General features: G+C 45.2%; 2 protein-coding genes across 8 annotated transcripts in view; one reads left to right on the forward strand and one right to left on the reverse strand.

The window, feature by feature from the left end:
* Positions 1–2,534: 2,534 nt before the first annotated feature.
* Positions 2,535–8,503, reverse strand: DNAJC25 (DnaJ heat shock protein family (Hsp40) member C25). The gene is made up of 4 exons (XM_083420480.1): positions 7,931–8,503; positions 5,315–5,467; positions 4,429–4,899; positions 2,535–2,836 (listed from the first exon to the last, which is right to left on the reverse strand). The coding sequence occupies exons 1-4, from the start codon at positions 8,267–8,269 to the stop codon at positions 2,714–2,716; spliced, it is 1,086 nt and encodes a 361-aa protein (XP_083276606.1). The 5' UTR covers positions 8,270–8,503; the 3' UTR covers positions 2,535–2,713.
* Positions 8,504–11,698: 3,195 nt separating this feature from the next.
* Positions 11,699–18,865, forward strand: part of ECPAS (Ecm29 proteasome adaptor and scaffold) — a 61,805-nt gene continuing 54,638 nt past the window's right edge. For 2 of the 7 annotated variants that reach the window (XM_083419272.1, XM_083419274.1), the window contains exons 1-2: positions 11,699–11,844; positions 18,683–18,813. In XM_083419272.1, coding sequence (XP_083275398.1) covers positions 11,823–11,844; positions 18,683–18,813 — 153 coding nt within the window. In that variant the 5' untranslated portion in view covers positions 11,699–11,822. Of the gene's footprint in view, positions 11,845–11,997; positions 12,530–18,682; positions 18,814–18,865 lie in introns of those variants that run through there. The other 5 variants (XM_083419275.1, XM_083419277.1, XM_083419271.1 and 2 more) reach the window with 4 other exon arrangements.

An 18,865-nucleotide genomic window follows, 5' to 3' on the forward strand; every position in this document is an offset into this window, starting at 1 on the left:
TTGACCCGACTTACAGACCCGCCAGGGCACGAGTCTAAATTGCACACGCAAAGCAGGTTGAAGATTGAGAGGGCTGCCCTTGAAAACCCAACCCGCGTTCCTTCGTCCCGGGAGTTTTGGGGGAGTAGAGCAACCAACTTGGCTAAAACATTGGGTGGGTGGGTGTCACGGGCGTAGCCAGGATTTTTGTTGGGGGGGGGGCAAGACTTTGTTTGGGGGGGGCAGAATCGACTTGATCCATCAGTTAGTTAAGTATTTCTATTGTTTTACTTGCTTTAGGGGGCAGCTGCCATGTCAGGTAAGCGCCCCCCCCCCCCCCTGCCCCACATCATCGATCACAAGATGCAAAACAGACATACCATATGAATGGCAATGCCCATAGGAGCATAGGCATAGCCAGGATTTTTGTCAGGCCCCCTTTTTTGTCGGAGATGGCAGGCAAAAATCCCTCCCCAAAGAGGATTTTGCGGGGGGCAGGCTTTTGCTGGGAGACAGAATCTTAGCATTATTTTTTAATGCTTTTCAATAATTTTTGAGGATTTGGGGGGGCAGCTGCCCCCCTGCCCCACCCTTGGCTATGGCATACATAGGAGCCAGCTCCTAGTTGACTATTGGCCCCCCAAATAAAATATCTGAGTGGGCCAGACTCCCCAAAGTTGATGAGCATTGCTATTCAAATGGTGTGTGTGGGCCACATCTTGTGATCTATGCAGGGTGGGGCTTACCTGGCCCCTCCCCAATATTTTATTCAAATCAGCACCCCAGGCAATGCTCATCAACTTTGGTGGGGCCAGCCCTCTCAAATATTTTATTGTGTGGGCAAAGGGACCTCGGCCCCTAGGAGTTGGCTCGTATATTGGGGAGAAATGTAAACCTGCTGTCTCAAAGATGTTGGAGTAGGGACTTGGGGCATGGGTGACCTTAAAAAGGTGTGTGTTTCTGGCATTTGTAGAACCTGAGAGATGAGGTAATAGGTACTGGCACTCTTCTTCTCAGTTCTGATGTGAGAAACCAGCCCCCTTTCATTGTTTTGACCCCACCCTCCCAAAAATTACTGTAAACTCCCATGGCGGAGGTTCTTCCCATCTGAGCACAGCAGTGTGCATGAAACCCAAATCCCATCACCAGGAAGTAGGCTCCTTTGAAAGCGATGACTTTGTCTGCACCAGAACAAAATGTGGATTTGCTTTGGCCTGTCTTGCCATTAATAATTCACATGGCACCCTCACCATCCCAGTCCAGGATTTTCCCCTTTTCTCCTTTGGTTTACAGCTCACAAGCTATAGGTTTGGAAGACACTACCCTGCCCAAAGCAACAGGACTGAGGGAGGTGCAAATCCTCCCATTTGTACTAAGCAATGGTTTGCCTTGATGTTACACGCAAACCAGCTCGCAGGGAGCGTTTTTCCAGCAGACATTTTTGTAAAAGACCATCCAAACTAAACGAATTCCTTCTCAAACTACTTAGGCTAGGGGATACTCTCAGGTGCAAACACACAACGCAATCACTGGAGTTGCAGCAAGCTGCTTCAGGAGATATAGCTCTTTAGAGAGAGATCTCTGCAGGCAAGAGTGCTTTAATCTCCCACTCTCATCCCCAAGCACCACAGTGCAAGACTTCTCTGCCTGCGCTTTTATCTCCCATTCTGTGCGCTAAGGACCACAGCGCTAAGATCAGAGGTAATGCTGTTTGCCTGCTTTCTAAAGAGGCATTTCTTGCCATGCCACCACTGGCAAATGTGTGGGCTGAAATGCTGAACAGACAAGCAGCTTTATCTCGGATATTAGCACTGCAGTCCTTAGCAGTAAGAACAGGAGGTGAAAGAACCCTCTGCTGTTTAGAGATCCTCTCAAAAGGGAAGCCAACGGAAAAGGCCGTTTGCAGCCAGCACTAGCAGGGATACGTGGAATGCCGATAGTTTTTATCTGCATTGTGTACATGGCGCTATGCGAGTGTGCATGCTGTTTATGTGGTGCATGTGCAATTTGTTTGTACAGTTTGTGTACGAGGGCATGCATACATTAGCCATCTCCAACACTGACATGCAGCTGTCGTCGTTGGTGGGGTGCAGAGTATCCATCAGTGTGGTTCTTGGATTGATATAAAACTTAGCCAGCCTGGTGTTCACTGTACACACCTTTTCTGGAGCTTTCTATAAGGGGATTTTGACTACTACAGCAGCGGGGAGGCCTGCTGAAAAGTGTATTTCTATTGCTTCATCAGCACTGGAAATTCATCTTTGCCACCTCAAACTGGCAACCACATGAACCTGCCAGGAGGCTATGATCTTTCAACTTCCTATCACACAAGAACGATTGAAGCCTCGTGACAGCCTCCAACTTTGAGCTTTGGGGCTGTACAAACGAAAGGCAAAACAACATGGGCATGGCTTGGATGGCTGATTTGGCTCCTGCTGCCAAATAAGGCCACCTATGTGCCTGTTACATTATCACATTTACATGAAGACTCTTTAGGAGATCCATTGTCAGGCTTGTTTTTAATTCAACATCGAGTGAACCATGGAGCAAAACAATTAAGACTTATTAGCAGATTTCCTTTTATTTTATAAAAATCATAAAATTGTACTAGTTTTCTGCCTGATTACTTCCTGAGTTTCAGAACATTGCTGAGACACAGCAGTTAAACTCTGAACTTTTTAGGTATGAATTTTTCTTGCCAATCATCACTGGACCGTATAAGTTACAGCAAGTGTCAATCATCAATAAAAGTCAGTCTTCCAGGTCCTTCATTTCTCATCCACCGCCTGTATCTTTTCCATCGAGGGTCCGATGCCATTTTTTTCTTCAGTTCTTCCTCTTGCTCTTGTTTGTAAAGCTAAAAGAGAAGGAAAAATTTAACTGAAAGCAACATCAATCTTCACTGTGCTTTAGCAACACAGATTCTTTGACAGTTTCACTGTGGACAGGCCAGTCCCAAAATGCAGATTCCCCAATCTGACATTCAAATGGAGCACTGGATTGCATAAAAGTAGTTGATCCTAAAACTAATGTGCTTGGGGGATACACTGAAAATGTGCCATAACGGGCTAAAGAGCTAAATACCATGCAGGTGGGTAAAAAATACAGCTTTAAACTTTAATAGTCACATTTGAGTCAATGCTAATCCCGCTCACGAGTAGACTCAATGAAATTAATTAACCTAAGTTAGATATGTCCATTGACTGCAATGGTTCTACTGAGTAGGACTAGCATTTGGCATTTATTTTTAAAGTACATTACCAATAGCTAAGGTAACACATTAACAGAGTATCAATTAATATTCAAATTGATATTAATTGAAATATTTACAAACTCGCGCTCTGCAGAATGAAGCCAATGTTTTCCCACTTCTGCTCTCTACATAGCATATGAGGCACAATGGGTTGTAACGGACCTAAGTTAGTTGTTCCTATTAATTTCAATGCTTCTGCTATGAGCAGGACTATCATTGGATACAACCTAATACTCCTTGTATGGCACTGAAAGGGACAAGGCTGGTGACAGCTCTCTCAGTAGACTGGAAATGCCACACTGCACCAAGGCTTCTATTGCCAGTATGTTGGTTTTTTTAAAAATGGTGCTAGAACAACAAAGATTGACAGCTCTACCTGCTTTAACACAGACAATTATTGCGTTGTGGAAGATAAAATGGTTCTTCTCCTTCAGCAGAACTTCTAAGCTGATTTACTGCTGGGTTCCCTGATCCTAGAACTAGGATAAGGTTCTCAGAGAGCATATATTCAGAAGAGCATTCTGTGACTGTTTCTCACTGGGCCTTCTCCATCTCTCGATCTTTGTAGCATCCTCTCTAAGGAACGTCATTTCTGGCCCTCCTCTGAGATTCAGATGACAAATTACGGTCTCCATTTTACAAAGCCTACACCATCTGCTAAAAATCGAATCTGAGCAGTTTTTTCCTAATGATAGTCTTGTTAACTGTAGTGTACCGCATTGTGTTTTGCTTTTGTGTGTTGTGACTTACTGTGCTGCTTTACTGATTTGTACTGTAAGCTGACTTGAGTAGCACATTTTTAGACAGGCATTTTAAAAAACAACAACAATGCCACTCAGCCTCTAATAAACATAACGAAGAAGTTCATTTAAACACTGAAGTGAACCATCTACTGTGTTAGTATACTGCCCATGAGTCTTAAAGAAGCATGGTAATTATGCAACAGCCCAACCAATAAATAAAGGTTGGGGAAGACTGCTACAAAGACAGTAAGTTTGGACGACCGTAATATGAAATACCTGGTGTATTTTAGCAGCGTATGGGACACTGATCACTGCTTGTGACCCCAAGTGCATGAACCAACACTATGGAACCGCACAAGCAAGCGCCTTCGCTTAGGTGTGGTATGAACATAATTTAAGAAGTCAGGACATGTTAGGTTCTTTTTCCACTTCCTGTGTGCCAACGCCGCTCACCTCATAGTTCTCTCTTATCCAGAGCTGTCGTTCAAGAAAAGTCTCTTTCTGGTGATCTTCCAAAGTGTCAAACTGAGACTGTGACATTTTCATGTACTTGCGTATAATATACAATTTCTCTTCTTCCCCATACTCTTGTCCTTTGATGTTGAAACAATAAATCCACCAACAATACCATCCTATGTACTTGCACAGATAAAAAGGTGTTAAAAGGATTTGGAATAAGAGTATGTCATATATTTGGGGCTTCTGATAACCACCCTTGATATCTATTTTGTTTTTTATTACATCTTTGATTATTTCCTCCTCCTCCTTGCGGATTTCTTCCTTGGACCGCCTGTTCTTGCCCTTTTCTTTGGCTCTGTTTAGTAGCCCTTGTTGCCTGGCAATCTCCATGGCTTGTATACGATATTTTGGCATGGTTGCTAGGTAGTTGATAGCTTCATTGTAGCTACTCCACCAGCTGAAGAACTAAAATATAAAACAGTAAGCAATATTAGCCTTAGATAATAAGCAAATTACCCTTCCCTGTGGTACTCAAGACTATATATATAGGATGCACTATATCAAACTTGTTCTATTGTTTTCTTTATTTGCATAGCTTTGCATTCATAATCACTCTCTTTTTTTAAAAAAATCCCCTTTCCATGTATTGTGTCCAAACATCTTAGGGAAAGCTGATGTGATATTTTTAATATGTTCCTTATTTTGCAGGTAATAAGCTCAGGCCAGCCACCTCCTTTGCTTGCATAATATTGAGAGCAGACAGCACTTGATCACACAAAGGGAAAATATTTGTAAGAAACCAGCCATGTTACATTTCGTCTTTCAGTATTTTCCAGGTCAGATGGTAACAATGGAACAGTTTGTAGACAAAGATATTTACCTGAAAAACAGAGATGGCACAGACGGTGACTAGAATCACGATTCTGACATCTACCTTGGGTGCCAATCTTCTACTATAATAGTGATAGTAATGGCTGTAATACTCCTCAGGATGATCCAACATATAATCATAATCCTTACGAGTTTCTTCATCCTGCAAATAATGATTGGCAGGTTTTCATTTGGAAATATCCCATATGTCAATGAACAAAAACAACCACCATCCGCTTAGTTTAAGGAATTGCTTTTGGTTGTATTTATGGCAATTATCTCTAGTTGAACACTTAAATTTTCAAACATAAAATGATCAATAGTATTTATACAATAGGAGTAAAATAGAAAAAAGTAAAGGTGTTTATACTTTATGCTTCTGACGCAATACACTTGACAAAGGTAAAGGTACCCCTGACCATTAGGTCTAGTCGTGACCGACTCTGGGGTTGCAGCGCTCATCTCGCTCTATGGGCCGAGGGAGCTGGTGTTGGTCCGCAGACAGCTTCCGGGTCATGTGGCCAGCATGACTAAGCCGCTTCTGGCGAACCAGAGCAGCGCACGGAAACGCTGTTTACCTTCCCGCCGGAGCCATACCTATTTATCTACTTGCACTTTGACGTGCTTTCGAACTGCTAGGTTGGCAGGAGCTGGGACCGAGCAATGGGAGCTCACCCCATTGCGGGGATTCGAACCGCCGACCTTCTGATCAGCAAGTCCTAGGCTCTGTGGTTTAACCCACAGCGCCAGCCGTGACCCATACACTTGACTACTGACAAGCTATTCTTCTCAAAGGAGTTATAAGCAAACACATTAAACTAATGACTGAAACTAGTTAGGCAAGGCATACTTGCCGTTACCAACCTTGGTTTAATGGGCCAGTTTCTTTTCTCTGTCTGAAATATACAGTGGTACCTCGGGTTAAGTACTCAATTCGTTCCAGAGGTCCGTTCTTAACCTGAAACTGTTCTTAACCTGAAGCACCACTTTAGCTAATGGGGCCTCCTCCTCCTGCTGTGCTGCTGGCGTGCGATTTCTGTTCTCATCCTGAAGCAAAGTTCTTAACCCAAGGTACTATTTCTGGGTCAGTGGAGTCTGTAACCTGAAGCGTATGTAATCCGAGGTACCACTGCATACACAAACACCTTGCATATTATACAGCACAAAAATATATTGGTGTATGCATATAAACTGCAAGCCCTGTTTTCACACACTAACACCCCACCACGTGGAATTCCATCAGTTATATTTTATCTGCCCAATCAGAAGGAATTTCTGGAACCAAACTGCTTTTTCTCTTCAGCCTGAGCAGGAGCAGTCTCCATTAAGAAAAAGAGGTCGGAATAGGCCAATATATATGTGGACTGACCCTTAACCAACCTCAAGGTTGTCATCTGAACTAGATAAATGTTTAACTGAGAATCAATCGCAGTTGGTCCATCGTTTGAAAAATGACTTTAGAGCCGTCTTGCCCGAAAATGGCAACTATACATTCTGTTTTGGCGACTGCAACCTTGGTTTAAGGGGCCATTTGGCACCTAGCTTATATATCTGAGTTTCTAACACTGTCTAGAAGTGTGTTGTGGAGGGAGGACACCCCACGAAGGCAGACCCTCCAAGTGTCCCTATTTTCCCTTAGGATGTCCCTCTTTTCATCAGAGAAATGTTGGAGTGTATGGAGTAATGCAACCCCTGAGCCAATGAGATAAGCAACTAATTGTATACAACTTTTAGAAGACCTCTGAAGGCAGCCCTATATAGGGAAGTTTTTTAATGTTCCATTATGTTTCTATATATATATTGGAGGCCACCCAGAGTGTCTGGGGCAACCCAGTCAGATGGACAGGGGTATGAATACTAAAAAAAATATGATGGAATAGGACAATGTCCCTTATTTCCATCGCAGAAATGTTGGAGGTTGTGGCGTTAACAGATCCAGAGCCTTCTGAAGGCAGCCCTGTACAGGGAAGTTTTCTTCAATGCTTAATGTTTCATGTTGTTTTAATATTATGTTTTTATATACAGAGCTGAAAGCAGCCCTGTATGGGGATGTTTTTTCAACGTTTAATGTTTCATTCTGTTTTTATATTATGCTTTTACATACAGGATTGAAGGCAGCCCTGTATGGGGAAGTTTTCTTCCATGTTTAATGTTTCATTATGTTTTTATATACAGGACTGAAGGCCGCCTTGTATGGGGAAGTTTTTCCAATGCTTAATGTTTCATTATGTTTATATATTATGCTTTTACATACAGGACTGAAGGCAGCCCTGTATGGGAAAGTCTTTTCAATGTTTTATTATGTATATACAGTATATATTGTATACTGTATATTGGAAGCCATATGGAATAGGAGACCCCTCTTTGCATGGCAGAGAAATGATGAGGGGGATGCGAAGGGGGAGCCCTTGTTCAGAGCCCTCCCGGCGCCTGCCGCTCCTGTCACCCTCCTCCCCGCAGCTGCTCCTTCTCCTCAAGGGAGCCAGGGAGGTGGGTGCTGTTGGGAGAAACTGAGCCTGGGTGCGTGCGAGGGGGGAGGAGGAGGGTGCGGACGGCGCGTGTCTTACCGGAGGGGTCCGGCCGGGGCGGGCGGAGGGAGGGGGCGGCCCCGGCCCCGCTCTCTCACCTTGAGGGTCTCGTAGGCGGTGGCGATGAGCAGGAACTTCTCCTGGGCGGCCTCTGCTCCTTTGCCGTCCGGGTCGGGTTCCCGCGGTCGGCGGTCCGGGTGGTAGCGGAGGGCCAGCTGCCGGTAAGCCCGGGCCACTTCAGCCTTGCTGGCATCCCGGCTCACGCCCAGCACGTCGTAGCAGACCAGCTTCCCGCAGTAGAGACCTTCCACCAGGGCCTCCGCCGGCCGGGGGAAAAGGCACAGGGCGGAGACCCACACGAGGAGGAGGAGGAGCGGCGGCGGCGGCGGAGGCCGCAGCCCCTCCGGAACCCCCGGAGCCGGCCGCGCCCACGCCATGCCCGTAGCCAAGGGCGACCGCTCGCGGGAGGGGCCTCGCGCGCAACGCCGCCACCACCACGACGCTTACGCCGCCGCCGCCGCCTCGCGAGCTCCCTCGCGCCGCTCTCGGCCGCGGGAGGGGCGGGGCTAGAACACATGGACGCGTGGACAGAAAGCGAGGGCGCTGACTGGGTGGGCCTGGAAAGCAGGAGGAGCAAGGCGGGCACCATACGTTACCCTGCCGTCTAACGTCAGGCACAGAGAGAGAACGGGAGGAGAGGTCGGGATTGGAAGAGGATCGGCCAATCAAGAGGAGCTTGGGGAGGGGAGGGAATAGGAAGGCGGGAGGGTTTTCTGTTCACGTCAGTCATCGTATATTGGAAAGGGAGCGGCCAATCAAAACGAGAATAGGGGTGGGGAATGGGGAGCCGGGAGGGTTTTCTGTTCACGTCAGTCAGGGGAAAAGGGGAGGGACAGCAGCGGTCGGGATTGGAAAGGGAGCGGGTCAATCCAAAGGAGGCGGGGAAAGAGGGAGACCGGAGGGCCGAGACGTGGCGCGGCACGCAAAGTGGGTGGGAGGGGGAGACTTCGAAATAAGGGACGTGCAGGACGACGGAGACGTTGCGACGGGAAGGGCCAATGAGAGAGGAGAGTGGGCGGAGTTGGAGGGGAAACACCAAAAAGGGAAGGGAGGAGTATGAAGGGGGGGGCGAGGACGTGTATTCTATGCGACTCGCCTGCGGGTTTCTCATTTCTCCGTCCTTTATATTTTATTAAATTTCCACACATTTCACAAATACGTACATCACGATATATAATTGAATTTTGTTTTGTCGACTTCCCACCCCATTTTCCAGGGGTTCCCCCCCTTTCTGCACCCTATCTTCTCTCTCACACAGTGCTTTTTAAAATAGAAAAATAGGTGTAGGTTCTCACCATAAGTGGAACACTTTTTAACACAAAAAAGAGCTGCAGGTTCTGTGTACCCTGGAGTACCCCCTGAAAAAAACACCGCTCTCATGACAATAATGTAATAATCACTAATTCCTTCTGTTGCTCATAATTCAAATCTTGCTGGTCAATGCATCGTACTATAATGTTTATATACTCCAAAAAAGGCTCCCATAAAACAATCATTAGGTTCTCTTATTTTACCTGTTAACTTTGCTGGTTCAGCATAGTTAGGGTTTCTAATTTCTTAATAGGTGATGCATGTGACTTTAAGTCACTGTCAGTCAATTTGCAATAAAACGGCTCTTCCTATCACTCTGGATTCTGACGTGGTTGCTTGATGCCTCTGGTCCAAATAATAACAACTATTATTATTATTATTATTATTATTATTATTTCTATACCGCCCTTCATCCAAGGATCAGAGGGCGGTTTACAATATAAAAACACCAAAATACATTTATAAAGTTTCACACCCTTTCTCCACTACTGTACTTGTTACACACTGTATATTTAAAGACACCCCCCCCCCCAATAACAATGCTAGGAACTGTAGTTTAACCTGCACAAGTCAGTGTTAAAAAGGCTGGAGGATGATTAAGGGAAGACACTTTTTTCAAGACTCTGCTGGACCACAACTCCCAAAAACGCTTGCTGTGTGAACAGAGAACCCGGTGGGATGGAAAATACAGCCTAGTCAGAGCTAGAGACAAACTGCCATTGTCTGCAGAGGGCAGGAAGACCCCCGGGAGGGAAGAGAGGCAGGTTAGGGTTGCCATATGTCCAGAATTTCCTGGACATGTCCGGGATCCAAATGGCGAAATTAACGTTCAGGGGGGAATTTTGAAAAATTGGCAAAATGTCCAGGGTCTTGCCATCAGAATCAGGAAGTATATGTTTGAGCATCTATTCGTTGTGGTGCAGCACCCCTTTTATTTGTATTTATTTTTTATTCAGATTTGTCATGACCAATGGCTAGTATAATAAAATTATTTGGATTTGGAGTATCAAATTGGATTTGGAATATCACCCTTTTGGGGGCAAATTCCCCCCAAAAGCTCTCTTCCCCCAAAATGCATTTTGAGTGATCCCCCGCAAAAGCTCAAAAACAGTTGGTTCCAGCACCTCTCATGTTTCACCATGCATGGGGCTGGGAGAGTAGCCCAACCTGGAGGACCACCAAACACATGGTACAGGTCAGGTGGAAGCCCAACACCAAGGGTGGTAGTAACGTGTGCAGACTGTGCACATCAGTGGGTGCCAGGGGGGGCTCTCAGCACTGCAAGGGTGGCACAGATGGATGAGAAGGGAGTGAAGGGAGTGTAGAGCAACAGCAGAAAGCCATGGCAACATTGAGTACCTGGGTGGTGGGATGAGGGCCAGCTGAAGGCAACATGTGTGAAGCTCAGGGACATGGAAGGGGGGGATATAGGTAGGCATGGGGAGAAGCAACAGAGGCACATTGGCATGGGCAGCATCATGGTCTGAAGAGCTCCATGGCACACTCAGCTTCACCCACAAACCAGCCCTCCTAATCTGGCCACAGAGGGTCCTGCCAATCAATATGCACAGTCATGACCAAGTACCACTGCAGCACCATGTTTTGGACCACCACTTTTACCACCTCTGCATTTATTCCTATGGAGAAAAACCATGAAACAGTGGCAGAAAAACCTAATCTGTATTCCTGTTGAGTAGCCTGTTGAGTAGCCTGGTCCTACTGAGTGAGATCATGCAGGTGCGTGCATGCATTGCACAGTATGTTTTAGTGTGCAGAGTGCATGGAGTTACACTGTGCTCTAGCCAGGAGTCTCTTGAAATAGGCAAGACCTTCCTATGCACAGACAGACAGACAGACAGACAGACAGAGAGATAATAATAATTATGGGCACTTTGGGAGTATGGAATAATTTGCACACCTTGATTTCAAATTCACAGCCCATTTCCTTCATTCAAGTGTCTTGAAAATGTTGGTTAAAAATGCCATCTTTCACCACCCTGACAGCATCATGCCCTCCAACATTTCTCCGATGAAAATAGAGCCATATAATAATATTTATATCCCACCCATCTGACTGGGTTGCCTCAGCCACTCTGGGAGGCTTCCAACATATATAAAAAACTATAATAAAACATTAAACATTAAAGAACTTCCCTAATACAGGGCCACCTTCAGATGTCTTCTAAAGCTTGTACTGTATGTTTTCTTATCTCCTCTGCTTGAGTGTCACATAACCTTCCAACATTTCTCTGATGAAAATACGGATGCCCTAAGGGAAAGTGGGACATTCCGGGATCAAATCAGGAAGGCTCCTGTAAATCCAGGTCTATCCCTGGAAAATAGGGACACTTGGGGGGGGGGGGCTAGGATTTACAGGTGGTTTACTTGAGTCTACATCTGGGAATTTCTATTTTATGAGAGCCACGTCGCTCAAAGACCTTTCGAGGCAGAAACAATCCCGACTGCTACAATCACCTTCCGCAGATAGGGGGAGAAACTCTCCTTTCCTTTTTATTTGTTAAGTGCTTCTGGTTTTTGTTTTTCCACCACCACCACCACCTCATTTTAGACGGGGCGGCGGGTCAGCGAGGACAAGAGTAGACAGAACATCACTGAGCCATGGAAGTCAGCATGGAGGCAGGTCAGTTTTCCTTTGCCGTCTTGTGATGAGAATGCACATGGGGGTTCACCCCCCCCCAAAAAACCCCCAGATTTCGCAGGGAGAGGAACAACCACCACAACAGGCTGTCCTCACCTAAGACTTATCGTAACCTTGAGTTCATCTGCGCGTGGAGCAATTGGGGCTTCCCTGGGCTAGGAAGAAGAGCGCCTTGGAGGAGGAAAACGTGGGGTGGCAAATAAAATAAAATAAAGAGAGCAAGCTGGCGGGCTGAGCGACGTACACAGCCTTTTCTAAATATAAAACCCGAGCAGGGTGGGGAAGGGTGTGCAAGGCAAGCGTGCGAGGCACATGCACACGCGGAGGGGAGAGTCGCAGGGCATCGAGCCCCGCCGTCGCCTCGACGGTGGTTGGCGTTTCAGGGGAGAGTCACACGAGAGGGAGGAGGAGGAGGAGAAGAAGAAGAAGGAAAGCAGCCCTTTTCTCTGCCTCTCTTTCTCTTCCCCTCCGCGGGCTCAACTCTCAGCAAGAGAAGCTCATACAGGGGGGAAAAGCGGGGTGACGTCGGGGAGAAGGAAAGGGGGCGACGGGTGCGGAGCCCGGAGGGCGACCGGCTAAGCCTCCCTTCTTCTCCTCCCTTCTTTTTCCCACACCCCCCCAGCTGACAACATGGCTGCGGCCGCTAACGCTGCCCAGGACGAGCTGAGTAAGTGGGGGGCTCTGGCACAGAGAGGAGTTTGGGGAGGGGGATTTTTTTTGGTGTGGGGGGCAGAGGTGGGCTGACAAGTTTTAATTCCCCCTCCCCATAGTCTTCTAGTGGCTCCCTCTTTTTTTGTGGGGCTCCTTGCAGCAGGGGAGTGGCCGGGCCCTTCTTTATAGGGTGGGCGCCGGAGGAGGGTCGTGCACCCCGCTCGCTTTGGAGATCCTTGTTTCGCACGGGGGGGGGGGAGCAAATGTAGAGCCGGCAGAGGGGCAGGAGGAGGGGGTTTGGCCCCGAAAGGATGGGGGAGAGGAAGGGAAGGAGGGAGGAGGAGGAGGAGGAAGCCGGGCGCCTAGGCCTCTGTTGTGCAAAGTCATATTAGGAAATTGAAAGTAAAGCATCGGGGCGGAGGAGGGTTGGGGAGGGGGCGCGCAATATACTGTATCTATTTATCTATATCGGTGCCCTAACACCCTTCTTCTTCCCACCCTGGTTTTTTATATATAATCCCTGTTTTTGAAGAATCGTGTGTACGTGCGTTTCGTTATTCTCGATGGAAACGAGGCATGCTTGCCATAGATATGCTCCCGTTGGGGATTTGACGAATCCAAAGCCGCCCTCCCCCCCTTATATTCTTCTGGGGCAGTAAATCCAAAGCGCCCCCCCCTACCCCCCGGTTGATTTGATTCTTCCTGTCCTATCACACTGAAAAGTGCAGGCCAGGCGGCAATAATGACTTTGCTTTTCCGGGTTAGCATCCGGCTCTAGGGAGTCTCTTGGATCCACCTAGAATTGGGATGGTTTTTTGGGGGGTGGGGGGGGGTCCTGTTAAGGGTCACCTTCCTTTCACACACACCCTGTCTTTCAGACGTGGAGATGTTGGGGAAGGGGAGAGCATGTTGCCAGCGTGCGAGAAGCTTTTGATTTCCCAACGTGTCTTGCCTGGTGCAAGTCTCCTCCACCCCCACCCCCCATTGCCTTCCAAATTTAGTGCTTCTCTCTCTCTCTCTTTCTTCACCCCCCCCATGTTAAAGGGACCCTAGCCTTGCTCTGCTGGGGCGTGGAAGTAATTCTTTGTGACAGGAAATGCCTGCAGTTTATGGCACCGAGGCAAGCTGGGAAATGTATTTTTCTTTTTCGTCTCATTGAAAATGGTTCTTTCACAATCTCCGCATGTTCCTCCTTCGTCCCTGCAGAAGAGATCCTAGAGGAACAGTGATGGGACTTGGTAGAAAGTCACGTTGTGCAATGTAATATTTATTTTGAGCAAAGATGCAGAGGCTGGGGCTGTAATTGTGATTTCTGTGGTGCTTGGGTGGAACATTCCCTTAATAAAACCTTCTGATCTCCGTTTCCTCCTTCAGGATATGTCTGATCTTGAGTAAGCCTTCTCCGTGCCCCAATCCTTTGGTTTTCTGGGGTTTGAAATGACATGATTTGTCTCTGTACTTGTTCCAAAATGTTGGGAGGTGAAATGATACAGTACTTAGAAATGCTTAGCTCGTGAAGTACTCCATTTTTGTTATGCTCCTCATCAGAACGGCTGACTTAAAGCATAAGTAAACTTTCCCTGCCTTCTGCCTAATTTACCTTCAGCAAGTATTTTTAAAAGCAGTCTTAGCTGATACTTGATTTTGGAGACTTAGTGTAACAAAAATTATTTGTACATTTCAAACGTGTAAAGCAACCCACATACATGCAGTTTCCATCTGTGGCCTGGTTGTCACCTAACTTAACAGGTCCACTTAGCATGTTACATTAAGCCAAACCATGGCTAAGTGTGAAAGAGAAACACTGTGGGTACACGGAACAAAAATCCGAACCATTTTGCTCCTCTCCGGCTCTTTCTCCAGCCGGAAGCTAAGCCATAATTTTGCTCGGTGTGATAAGTGAAATTGGACCCATGGTTTGCCTCACTTCAAACAAGCTGCAAGTTGTAGCTAAGGTTTGTTCTTGACCAGTACTGTACTCATGGTTTGTTTGCTGGGAGACAAACTATGTTGTGTGGGTTCGCACATACCTAAACCTCCTTGTCTTATCTCTGGGTAATGCAGCAGTAGCAGGACTGGGACTGGAGTGAAGTGGCAGCAGCTTTATTTATGAATACCTGTCTGCTTGCTTGTTCACACTTAGTTTTGGTTTGGCTTAGTCTGAGAGGGGATGCATTGCTTAATGCCACATGCAATGCATTCAGAAGCACCTTTACTGGGAACTGAGACCTACTAAGTTCTGTAGAAATTACCGTACATTCTGGTGAGTGTGCTTAGACTTGTAGTCCCTATGAATCTATGACAGAGGTTTCAAAAACAACAGATGCTGCACAATTGTTGCAATTGTTTTGTGAAAGTCCATGATGATCCTAAGTTTGAAATGAGGAATCGTGCCAGCACTTGAGTGGCGTGCACCGATCACATGCGAGATTTGGAAAGTGTGCGTCACTGGCACCATTTGGTCAGTACTCTTGACATCTCTGATGAAAGATGACACAACATCTTTTGACACGCCACCTCATGATTTTTATTAATTTTTAAAATTCCTTCATGAAATAGTGCCGACTGTTAAGCTGTTGAAATATTAAGCAGTTTATAAATGATAATAAAATAAATAAATACCAGCAATACTTCTCTTTCCTAGTGTGCCCTGTAATTTAATTATCACTGCTAAGTCTGCAGTTCAGGAAGGTTTGCAGCACAATTTCTTCCTAAGGCTATCAGTGGTTACTATTATTATTGTGATTACATTTATTTCCTGCCCTTCACCAGCAGGTCTTAAGGCAGTTTATAGCAATTTAAAACAGTTAAAACATATTGCATTCACAAGTATAGGGTGGGTCCTGAAAACACACATCTCAAGTGCCGAATGGGTGTACTTTGCTTCCATGGTTGGAGGCAGTATACGCCCTGAGTTGAGTATACTGGGTGGCGCTGTGGTCTAAACCACTGAGCCTCTTGGACTTGCCGATCGGAAGGTCAGCCGATTCGAATCTGCACGATGGAGTGAGTTCCCGTTGCTCTGTCCCAACTCCTGCCAACCTAGCAGTTTGAAAGCACACCAGTGCAAGTACATAAATAGGTATCGCTGTAGCTGGAAGGTAAACGGCATTTCCGTGTGCTCTGGCACTTGTCACGGTGTCCGTGGCACCAGAAGCGGTTTAGTCATGCTGGCCACATGACCTGGAAAGCTGTCCGTGGACAAACACCAGCTCCCTTGACCTGAAAGCAAGATGAGCGCCACAAGCCCATAGTCGCCTTTGACTGGACTTAACCATCCATGGGTCCACTTACCTTTATCTTACTACCTGAGTACTAGTTGCCGGAAACTGCAGGTGAGGGTGCTGTTGTGCTCAGGTCTTGATTGTGGCCTTCTAGTTGGTAACAGGTTGGCCATTGTGAGAACTGGAGTTTGGAATAGATGGGCCTTTGGTCTGATTCAGCAGGCTCTTCTTGTGTTCTCATGTTCCTGTGCTGCCTGGGTAGCATGAAGAGGCATATGTAAATAGAGCATCCTTCAGTGCCTTCCTGTGCATGTGTAGCTGCTTCTGGAAAATTGTACAACACTGTTGTAGGAATGAGCTACCCCATGGGGTCAAATCATGTGTCCTGGGGCTTCTCACATTGGTCCAGGAGCGCAGAAATATTGTGTTGTACTAAACCTTTGGAGGTCCATTTGTATCAGGAAAGTTCATTCGCTATTGATGCCCATCGTCCTCCACCCCTCCCTCCACCTTTCATGGTAAAATAAGTTTTTATTTTACCATGTTTTTATTTTATTATGTTTTTAAACATAGAAGATGGGTAGAAATGATGATGATGATAATAATAATAATAATAATACAAACAAGGATTACTAAATTCACCTCTTTCTTCCTGGCAAATGTGCTCTTCTAACAAGGTTTTGGGGAGAAATCAGTACACCTTACTCCTTTGAAGCGTTTTAAATTATGCTGCCTTTAAAAGCTGGATTCTCAACTATGATTACAGTGTTTAAAGTTTGCAGTGCCCTTGCAAATTGATGTCCTCACTTTGAAATTGGATGCAAGTCATTATCCCAAACCACCTTGCAGAACATTACTGTTGCAAGCCCTGTAGTTGAAAATTCTGTTGTGTAAAAGGCCTGTTCTTTGTGGCCACATTCCACAGATAATATTGTGCTGACTAGACTCACCCTGAAATGCATCTGTCTTGGCAAGCCCCTGACACACGGCTGCCTCCATTCCGTAGTCAGTGTATCAACATGATGTAGTGAAAGTATCTGGATGTGGTACTATGAAAATCTTATCTAAGGGGCATTTATATGCCATTACTTTCACTGTTGGGGTACCCCTTTCTTACCCGGACTTTGAGAAAGTGATACAAGCAAGACATCTGCGCACATGTTTACTAAATGGAACAAGCTACCATGAAAAAAGATTAAGTTTGAAATTGGGGTGAAAATCTGAAAAGAGGAAGTTACAGTTTTAGAAAATCAATAGGGTACTTATTTCACTCCCTTGTTTTTTTTTAAAAGTGCTGTGTGTATCAGTTTTCGGTGTCACTGTCAAAAGCTGAACCTGTGCTAGTATTGTATGGCTAGCCTGCTACAGGGCATTCATTTTAAAGTATTGAAGGAGGAGAAGTCACAGAAGTTCATGGAGCCAAAAGCTATTGTGTGAAACAGGTGCTACATTCTTAGGATTTCTTATTTGGGATTTCTTCCTAATTTTTGCATGAATATAATCCGCTCAAGGGATATGGAATATGGATTCCCTTTTTTTCCAGACTGGTCCTTGTCTTGTTTCTCCAGACCCCTAAAATCACATTTGCTGTGTTTGGAGCTGTTGAGCAAGCAGCTCGTTCATAGCAGAAGCACTTCATTACAGCAGGATTTTAGCTCATCCCTTCTTGTTGGATGATTTGTATTATTTGTTTTGCCATTTTATGACAACCCATGATTAGCAACTTACATATAGAACCTGAAAAAAGAAGTTGATGGAGGTGCTAGCATTGTGTTCAGTGTAACATAGCACACAGGACAAGAAAAATGTAGAGATGTCTTAACATAAGGAATATATGTACGACTACATATTACTGTGTGCAATAGTATAGGAAGAAACTTATAAGAAGATGGGAAATATTATTTGGATGGCTTGACGTTTGAAGAGCAAGGGGTGTAGATAATAATATTTCACTTCTTGTCTTGAACCATACTTCTCTAATACACCTATTTGTAGAACTGAGAAACTTAGATGAGAGTAATTTTCACTTCACTGTCGCAGAAAAACAAATAGTGTACTGCAAAGCAGTATGAAGATAAAGAATGTGATAAGAAATAAGTATGACAGTGATTAATTGAGGAATCACCTGTTAACCAATTAAATCATAAAGGCCTTCAGAGATAACTTAAACTTTAATAAAAATGCTACCTTTTTTTTGTCTTGTTGTGTTGGATGATCAGTACACCAGTACTTTAAAAAAAATAAAGAAGTGTGTCATTAATTTATGGCCTAGCTGATTAAAATTGTTAATCAACAAGTGCTTTAGTTCATTGACATCTATTAAAACTCTTGTTGCAGTTGTTGGAATAGGCCGTCATTTGGGCAAAAAATGAAAGCTAGCATATGATGTAAAAGCAGTTTAACAATATTTTCTAGGAAGCTAGTGTTCTAGATGCCTGACCCACCTGTAAATAAGCCATTCCAACAGTGAAATATGCTTTTCTTCATTGGAGCTTTTGGTGTCTACTGTTAGATATCTCTAGACCCATATGCGTGTAGGTGGAGGTTATGTTTGTGTGTATATATACAATTAATCCACACTGGTTTATTGAGATCTGGCTGGCTACAAAGTAAATCAAATAAATCAAAATGGCCATTGGTGCCCTTGCTGCTGACACAAATATTCTTTTGTGGTAGTGTGAGCTGTAAAATTGTCTGTGCAGTGGAAACACTGGTTACTGATATCTGCCCCCAGTTTGTATGAGATATTTTGCTGGCATTCTTGCACTGGGATAATGAACTAAATCCATTCTTGACAGCCAAAGAGCTTTGGTTAAACAGTACTATGATGCAGTTGGTCCATTTTATTTTAGTGGTGAATCAAGTAATATTGGGTTGTGTCCGTTTTGCTGTTTGTCATAGATTTTGCTAGTTTTTAATTCGTCTCCCCCCTTTCTTTTTCATAGATCAGCTTGAGCGTGTCTTTTTACGTCTTGGCCATGCAGAAACGGATGAGCAGTTGCAGAATATTATATCCAAATTCCTACCGCCTGTTCTTCTGAAGCTTTCCAGTACACAGGAAGGAGTACGTAAGAAGGTATGTATAGACTCCCTGGGCACAGAAGTACATATAAAGACAATGATTAAAA

The sequence above is a fragment of the Podarcis tiliguerta genome, assembly GCF_965153285.1.
Source record: "Podarcis tiliguerta genome assembly, chromosome: 17".
Lineage (NCBI taxonomy): Eukaryota > Metazoa > Chordata > Lepidosauria > Squamata > Lacertidae > Podarcis > Podarcis tiliguerta.

Bases quoted from the DNA above. Each gene is read 5' to 3' on its own strand.
- DNAJC25 (XM_083420480.1), bottom strand. From the start codon at position 8,269: ATGGCGTGGGCGCGGCCGGCTCCGGGGGTTCCGGAGGGGCTGCGGCCT. The intron at 5,468-7,930 runs GTGAGAGAGCGG...CATTATTTGCAG, and splicing joins CCGCCTACGAGACCCTCAAG to GATGAAGAAACTCGTAAGGA. The intron at 2,837-4,428 runs GTGAGCGGCGTT...CTTCTCTTTTAG, and splicing joins GGATAAGAGAGAACTATGAG to CTTTACAAACAAGAGCAAGA.